The 9,055-nt window shown below is 53.3% G+C and overlaps 1 protein-coding gene across 2 annotated transcripts in view; it reads right to left on the reverse strand.

Moving 5' to 3' along the window:
• The window catches only part of TACC2 (transforming, acidic coiled-coil containing protein 2), a 73,218-nt gene extending 64,334 nt beyond the window's left edge, over positions 1–8,884 (reverse strand). For both annotated transcript variants that reach the window (XM_006879887.1, XM_006879886.1), the window contains exon 1: positions 8,817–8,884. In XM_006879887.1, coding sequence (XP_006879949.1) covers positions 8,817–8,884 — 68 coding nt within the window. The remainder of the gene's footprint in view (positions 1–8,816) is intronic.
• Positions 8,885–9,055: the final 171 nt, after the last annotated feature.

Raw genomic sequence — 9,055 nt, forward strand, 5'->3', positions numbered from 1 at the left:
TGGGCCTTCATTCTGGTGACAACAGTTAGAAGGGACAAACGGAGTCATGCCAGCCTGTGCCAAGGACTGTGGAGAGCCCACACAGAAGGGGACAAGGGGAGGCTGTATGTCCAACACGTCAGCTCCACCCAACAACCCAGTTTAGTTTAAAGTGAATTGTGCTAAAAACCTGCCATGTTGCAGGTGCCCCACATCTGTGACATCAGCTCCCCAGTACACAGGACACAGAGAAATCATTTCCATCCCTGCCGGGGGTTCCATGCAGTTCTGGTGCTGGGAATGACAGAGGAGGGGGTAGGGTGAAAGGTGACGGACTGACAGAATGGCCAGCGAGGCTGGGGAGGGCAAAATGCTTTCAACAAAGGCGTGGGGGGTGAGTGGGAGGTGGAGGTCTGCAGGCTGGACAGCAGGAGGCTGGGCGAGCAGAGGCCTGGCAGTGAGGTTTTCTTTTAGACTAAAAACAATGAGGGAGGCAGACACAGGGTTGAGTTGGGAAAGGACTGAACCCGAGTGGTTTTACAAGAGAGAGGGAAATGGAGGAATGGTGGCCTGGTGATAAGAAGCTGTGCTACAGTCTCAAAGGCACGTGGTTCGAATCCACGAGCTGCTCTGTGGGAGAAAGATGAGCAGTCTCCTCCAGGGCGATTTACTGCCTCTGAAAACCAGCTAGAGGGTCGCCAATGAGTCGGCTGCAACTCAACAGTACACAACAACAGCAGACCCACCGGCTGCATCTCTGGACTGAACAGCTGTGGGGTGAGACCAGGTGCTGAACAGGAAAGACTGGGGTGGGGCCCAGCTGGTTTGCATTCATGATTTTGTTTGGTTTTGTTTTCCTGAGAGGAGGAAAGTGATCTATTTGGGATACATCACACTATGTGGGGGGACCCAGGAGACAGGAAGAAAGCAGTGGGGCAGGACAGTCCTGGGACAGGACAGCAGGATATCAATGGGGGCTCGACCAGGAGACAGCAGCACAGGGGACCCTGAAACAGCTCAGAGGCTGTGGTACTGCCTCAGCCACTGAGTAGTCAAACATCTGCATCATTGCTTTTTCATTTGGCGTAGAAGCAGTGTCACGCCAAAGAGAAGGAAGACTGACCCTGGGAAGCTGTCAAGTGTTTAGTTTTACTTGGATCGACATCAATAGCCATGGAGGCATCAAGAAGTTCCAGGGCGTATGGCTTCCAGCAAATCTACTCCCAAAGGCTTAAACAGTCAAGGTGCTAAACTGGAAGGATGTTACCATACAGATCACTGTTGTCAGATGCCACTGAGTGGACGACGACTCAACAAACCCCGGAACTCCAGATCTGAACTACGCTGTACCAGCCTCTCATCTCTGACACATCTCTCCAGGGTCGTCCTCTCCTTCTCCATTCTTCCCAGGATGACATCTCTGAGATTCGGTTCCTCCTGACAATATGGCCACAGTGAGACAAAGTTTTATCACTTTTGCCTCAAAGGAGCATAGTGGCTGAACTTCCTTCAAGGCAGATTTGCTGCTGCTTCTGACAATCCGTGGTATACCGAATACCCTTCTTCGTCAATGCTGCAACTCAAGGCCATCAAATCTTGTCATTGTTGTTAAGTGCCATCTTGTTGAGTACAACACATAGCGACCCTGTGAACAACAGACTTGAACCCTGTCCTATCCTGTGGGTTTTCTTCCTTCGGTTTCCAACCTTCAGATGCATAGAAAGCAACTACATTGTGGTGACTTAAAGATCTTTCAAATACCATGACCTTAAGCCATACAATTTCCAATTGCTTCCCATGCTATAGTCAGCGAAGAAGGAAGATGAAGAAACCCTGGACACCTGTGAACTGCAGCGCTGGTGAAGAATACTGAATGGAGTACGGTCTGCCCAAGAACAGGCTGATCGACCCTGGAACAAGTGCGACCAGTGTGCTCCTTACATGCAAGGATGGTGAGTCTTTATGTCACACACCACGGACGTGGTACCAAGAGAAGCAAGCAGTTCCTGCAGAAGGACACATGCTTGGTGAAGTAGAGGATGAGCAGGAAAGGCTTCTCAATGAGGTGGACTGACTGCAACAGCGGGCTTCAGGAGAGCAGGACTGAGGACGGCGCACGAGGAGGCAGTTCTCTTCTACTGCACGTGGGGATGCTGTGAGTCCCCGCCAACCGGGCTGCAACTACCAAAAGCAGGAGGCAGTTTCCTGAAGCCGCTCACTTGGAGATGAGAATCAGCCACATGGTGCACACTTTAAAAAAAAAACAAAACACCTTCCACACCCCATGTTTATTGCAGCTTTGTTCACAATAGCAAAGAGTTGGAAACAACCCAAGTGCCATCAACAAACGAATGGATAAAGAAGCTGAGATATATTCACACAACAGAATACTATGCTGTATCGAAAAACAAGGAACTCATGAAATATTACACAAAGTGGGTGACCCTGGAGGACATTATGCTGAGTGAAATATCTCAGTCACAAAAGGACAAATACTGCATAGAGCCACTGTTGTAAAATGGGACTGACACCGGGTTTGAGGGAAGACAGAGAAGGAGGAGGGAAATGATGTATACTGCATTGAAACAGATGAGAGAGAGAACTGTTTAAAAGGGATATGTGATTAGGTATTATTGTCATGACAGGAGTCCAGAATGAGGGCTACACAGTGGAGTGGACTTGGGGGAAGGGACTGTGTAACAATGAAAGAATTTTTCTTTTACTTTTCAAAGAGAAGAGCTAATGGGGGGGGGTAGGAGGTGGGCAGGGAGAAAAGAGCAACAATGAATGAATGGAAACCCTAAGTCTCTATAAACTTTCATTAAAAATTAATTTAAAAAAATTTTAAAAATCCCTTCATACAAGTCGAAAAACTCAGTTCAAACTCAGATGTTTGAGAATCTGTACTCAAATCCATGAGCACAAATGATATGTCTCAGAGAGAGAGAATAAAGAAAACAGATGATCCAGCAGGACGCTGAGGAACTGTGGCACTGTCAACCACCAGATGGTGGGGGCAGGAGATGTGGGTCACAGCTCCAGAGGGTCAAAATCCTGTCTGTGTAAATAAAGTTTTATTGGAACATTGGTCTACAAACTACCAACGGCAGTTTTCAGACCTAACAGCAGGCTTGAGATGCTGTGACAAAGACTACAAAGGGCTGCGAAGGCCCAAACAGTGACTACCTTGCTCTTTACAGAGTGGTGGTATAGTGAGTTATGCGTTGTGCTGCTAATCAGAAGGTGAGCGGTTCGAGTCCACGGCTGCTCCATGGGAGATGAACAGTCTCGCATCAAGATGGACATGCTCAGAAACCTGACGGAGGGCGGGCCCACATGAATAGGAATCTAATCGACTCACGAGTGTGCCGGGTTCTTTATAGAAAATGTGTCAGTGCCTGGATTGAAACCCTCCTGGCCTGTTTTCTCATCTATAATATTGGAGGTGATTTGGTATAATATTTCTATCGCACAGCACTGGCTCTCGAAGTTTCTGCTGAAAAGGGGCTTTCACTCTCAGCTTCGGCACTGCAGCCTCAGCTCCGATTCAGCAAAAGGCACACAACCCACTCTCCAGGAACAAGTGTGGAAGGGAATGTGTCAGTACCAGCAGACGGTGCGGCATCACAGGACGGGCTGATCCAAGGCACCCTGGCTGAGTCAATTCTTGGGTCCAACTGGTATCCCCCCAGACCCCACCCCGAGCTGAAACAGAACATTCATCCACAAACAACTGATTTTCAGGGAGCGACACCAACAAGGCCCAAGTCCTCACCATCCATTCATCTTCAGGGGGAAACACGGAATTGCTCGACAGCTTTTGCTTACCCTCAGCTCTGCCAATCCATCTGACAAGATCAGCCAATCATATTTCAGGATGAAGTGGTTTCCTAGGCAACCACAACTACAGCCACAGAAACAGGCTGTAGACAGTGGAACGAGACAAGGGACTGGGGGTGGGGTCGATGGGGAGAGAGTGACCCAGTGTCGGCTGACCTTGGTGTCAAGCTGGCCTGCAGAGCCACAATCAACAGCAGGGTGGTGGGCGCTTGGCCTACTACCCATGGGGTACGCTGCTCCAGTGTAAAGAGACAGCCTCGGTCCCTGGTCAACTGGCAACTAGCGCTCTGGAAGGCTCAGAGAGCCCACCTCAGAGAAAGCAGGCAGGCAAACCAGAGAGAGAGGAGCAGGCTAGCGGAAGAGGGCACTTCGCTGAGGGTGTCAGGCTGGGAACATCCAAGAGTGATTCCCCAGGAAAAAGGCACTCACGTCGACCCTGGGATTCGGGAGACTCAGTCCACAGAAGACTCTGCAGCTGACAAAGCTCTTGGGGGGAAAAGACTCTACGCGTTCCGTCCAACAACAACGTCCAATGTGAAATGACACCCAACGTGAAATCTGCACTTAAGAACCAAGAAACGGGACGCAACACTCCGCAGAAAAGCTGAGGGAGTCACGCCGCCTCAAGAAAGAAGATGCTGAGAAAGGCCCACAGGCCAGAAGGTCCAGGGAGGCTGAAATCGATACCCTGTTGGTGGAGTCCATGGCGCACCTAGAAATCACACAGGCCGTGGAAAACCGGATCATGTGCTTTCCCACCTGTTACCACCTGTGTGTATTCCTGACAGCTCGGCAGATCCAATCACCAGCCTCTCCTTAAGAGAATGCTGAGGCAGTCTGCTTCTGCCAAGATTCATAGACTCAGAACCAAAGGGCGGGTCTGCTCTGTCCTCCAGGGTCCTGGGAGCTGGAAACAGCCTGAGAGCAGTAGGTCTAGGTTCTGGTGGAAGCCACAGAAGTGCTGGACGGTCCAGGCTCAGATGGTCCCCACAGAAGTGCTTGGACCATCCAGGCTCAGATGGTCCCCGTCCAGGCTCAGATTGTCCCCGTGGCAGTGCTTGACCGTCCGGGGTCGGCAGCCCCAGCAGCCGGTGCTTGCTTCTCTGTTCAGTCTTTACTGTCACGCCCTCCCCTCGGAGAAACCCTGACGTGGGTAGGATGACTCGGAATCTCAGCCCTTCTCAGCAGGCAAAGAATAAAGCAGGGAGGGTCGGTCGGAAACCACATGACCGATGGAAAAGACCTCTGCTTCTTCTCGGAAGGACTCTAATGCCCTGATTGAGCTGGTCAACCTACTGACCACGCTTCCTCCTGTCCTTGTCACTCTCCCCAAGTATACTTCAGATTCCATCTGTTTCGCAAATCTCAGCCCAAACTCACCAGCTTTCCCCGAAGCCAGCTCAATCTCCTAATGCCCTATCTTTCTCTTCGTCACCCAAGCACGGAACTTCCACTTCGTGTCTGTTGCCATCCTGAACCTTTCCTGTCACGTCAAACCAGGCCGCAATCACTTCCACAATCACTTCCCTCCTGGCCTACTCTACTACAAACACCTGACTCAAGCAATTGTTCTCTTGTTCAAGTCTTCAGATCTGTGACTTGGTTTTTGCAGCTCAAGACACATTCAGTTTAAGAGTGTTGCAATGACTAGGCAAGATGAACAGGCCTCGGAACAAGCACTTGGCCCTCAGGTGAGCACAGGCCCCCAGGCTGGTCCTCACAGGCCAGGCTGTGCTCGGAGAAGAGGGCTTACGGTGGAGACCTCAAGTCCACAAAGGACAGATACTTAACACTGCTGCACTTAGTGGAGCTGGGACCCGGGGCCACTGGGGAGGAAGCAGACACAGACCACAGGGCCCACTGCCCGAGTGTCTGCCACCCAGCCACGCTGAGAAGCCAGCGTTTTCGTGCGAGCCTTCTCCCTTGCCCGCTATTTTGTTCTGTTTGGAAACAGCAGCTACTATAGTAGCAGAAAGTCCTTCCTCAGCAGGGAAGCAGCAGTTAACGGCCACATGGACTACAAAGGAGCAGGGAGGGACCTGACCAGCGATGAGGTGGCATCTGGCTGAAATGGCGATTCTTTCTGGTTCTCACAAACCCCTAGGTGAGGCTGATGATGCTGTCCATGACCACCCTTTAAACAGCAAGAGACTGGTCACTGCTTTGGCATGTCACCAACCAATACTATGCCAGGGTGCTAATTCAAAGGTCGGAGGTTCAAGTTCACCCAGAGGCTTCATGAAAAGAAAAACCTGGTGATCTAATTCTAAAACTACCAGCTACTGAAAGTCCTACAGAGCACTGTCCTTCTCTGACACACATGGGGCCATCAAGTCGGACTCTGCTCCCCAGGGACTGCTGGGCTCTCTGACCCTCCATCCTCCTATTCTACCCCAAATGCATTCTGTCTTCCTCCAGTCTTTCTGCTTCTGTCCCTAAAGTGGAGACACAGGACCCTAACCAACTGCACTCCTGGACAGGAGCCCAGTGTCCATGAGTCAGTTCTGACACACAGCGATGCTCCATTGGGTTTCGAGGCTGTAAATCTTAACAGAAGGAGACTGACCATTTTTCTCCCTTGGAGAAGTTGGTGGATTGGAACTGCCCACCTTTTGGTTAACAGCCACAAGATGCTATATGCTACCACATCAGTGCTCTACCCCCCTCAAACTGAAAATCTATGGGGAAGAAATCCTAACATTAAAAAAAAAAACCACCACAAAACAAATCCACAACAAAACACCAAAACACAACAAAAAACCAAACTCTCCTGTTATTTCCAAGTCACCTCTGCTTCCTTTCTCTGTGTTTCCACTCTTCCATGGCCCTTCATCCCCACAAACCACTCAAGAAAAGGAGAGGCGCGCTCTCCAAGCCAGGCAGCAACAGCTGGAACTGGGTCATGTGTGCAGTGGGCCCACCTCAGCCCCCATCCCGCCAGCATCCTCTTACAACGTGAGGTCCTTTCATCAAGGACCACGCGCTCTGCTGCCTCGTGTATTATTCATGGCCATGTATTTTTAGGTGCAGGAGACACACACTATCATGAAAGACTGGTCTCGCCAGAGAAGAGGAACACCCTCAATACATTTTTAAACCTCTGGACTGGCAAAGGGCCAATGTGTGGTAGAAAAATCACCCCTGTTATTCAGACAGCGGAGATGTGATTGAAAAGGACAGTTGTCAGAAATGGCACCAGCCCCAAACCCAAGTGTAGGCTCTCTCCATTATTTTAATTTTTTATTATTTTTTTTTACAGAAGGTGGGATTTTGTGAGTGGACAAACACACTCCTTGGCCATCTCTATTTAGAGCTGGCGGTGAAGGAGTACTTCCAGGCGCTGAAGCCTGGCTACACCGAAGGATCGACCTGGCCGTGCAAACATCTCACTGGCTGCTCTCACACGAGGCCAGTGAGCCTGTGGATGGAACTGTCAATGCCCCCAAAGCTCAGAGGCTTAGGGGGCACCATCTCCAACTGCAGCATGGCATCAGCTGGCCTCCACAATCAGCCAGCTGCCCGAGGGGAGTGGTCACTTGGGAACTCATCTGGGAAAGGGGCGGGGTGCCAGAGAGCGGCGTTTCCAATGACTGAGGAGTCTACTTTCTACATGCAGCCACATTACGCTGTCCTCCTGGCCTCCATGGGCACTCAGCTCTGGAGCTGGTCGGGGCAGCCCCGCGGCTGGAGAGGAGGCAGTCATGCACCTACCAGGGAGGACCGATCCCCACACAGGAAAGACTTTTACAAAATAGATTGAAAGCTCTCCTCTCGGCTGAGGCCCCAGCGGTGTCACCACACTGGTGTCACCACGCTAGTGTGTCCCTGCACGGAACAATACCACAGACGGCTGGCCAGCAGGGCAGGCAGGGGCGAGGTTCAGGCACTGGAGAGGAAATCCTCCCGCACCAGCGCCTCCGTTATCACATGATGCTTCCTCCAGCTCCGTGGAGGAAGACAAATGATGGGGCACACCTGCACTGAAGGAGGGTTCGAGACCTCGGAGCCAGAGCCTGGAGGGCTGGGGTGCAGTCGGCATGACATCACCCAGGGAGTGGGCTTCTTACTGGAGTCCAAGCAGAACCAGTGAGAAAGACCCCACCCCCCTCCAAGACCCCAGCCCCACTGCAATACACGCACCACCTGCCCTGCTTGTGTTTTGTCATCTGGGTCTTTCATGAACCCCCCCCCCACTTCACTGTCCCATCCCCATAATTCAGACCCCAGAGTCCTCTCCTCCAAACACAAGCTTAGGTGCAGGATGAGCGCAGGCGCGGCTGGACGTGGGGCCCACTCTGGACCCGAGCCTGCCTCGCTGAAATCTGAGGCCACTGCCAGCTTTTCCTTAGCACTGGGTCTGTAATGGAGACAGGAAACAGCAATGGCCATTCTCAGAAACACCGGCCAGGACACAGGCCTCCGGGAGCACAGCGGGCCTGGGCTTGGAGAAAAGACTGCATACCCGGATCGATGCACAGCGCATCCAACTCCACCAATGGCAAAACCGCACGGCGGCTCCGGCACCGCGAGCACCCAGCCGGGCCCTGAGCGCGCGCCCGCCCGCGGGCAAGGCCGGCACATCTGAGCTGACCCGCCGAGTGTCCGCCCGGCCGTGTCCACCCGCAACGCTCTGAGCCATCTGCCCGGCCATATGAGCGCCACCGTGAGACCGGCCCGCCCTGCCACACTCAGTTCTTTCCGGGAAAAGGGCAAGGATGCCGAGCTGCTTCGCCGGGAAGCACCACTGGGCCGGGGAGCTGGACTGCACGAGAAGCCCCTCCTCGCACCCCACTGCTGGCCAGCCACAGCCGCGTGCCAGGGTCAGCTCTCCACCCTGGGCAACGTGCCGGGGCCGCCAGACGCTCATCCTAAGAACGCGACACTAAGAGAGCAGCCACCAGGTGAAGACGCGCACCGCGCAGGCCCCCAGGCCTCGGCTCCGGGAGGGGCGCGAACAAAGCCGCGCAGCTTCCTCGGGGCTCCGGGGACGCACTCACATTGCCTCGGAAACCTCCAGGTTCAGCTCGCTGGCCGGGAGTGGTTGCAAGGACTGCGAGCCTCCCATCCTCGCTGCGCCCCGGCGTGCAGGCTAGCGGCGAGCAGGGCCAGCGGCCTGGCGCCAGTGCTCCAGCCGGGAGCCGGGGCGGGCCGGCCGGCGGCCGGGGCTGCTGCACTGCAGATGGCAGGAGCTGCTTGCTGGCATCCGTGGCGCCGGCGGGAGCGGCGGCTCGCGGCC

The sequence above is a fragment of the Elephantulus edwardii genome, unplaced genomic scaffold (assembly GCF_000299155.1).
Source record: "Elephantulus edwardii isolate Elephantulus edwardi_28Jun2011 unplaced genomic scaffold, EleEdw1.0 scaffold00006, whole genome shotgun sequence".
In the NCBI taxonomy this organism is placed as follows: domain Eukaryota; kingdom Metazoa; phylum Chordata; class Mammalia; order Macroscelidea; family Macroscelididae; genus Elephantulus; species Elephantulus edwardii.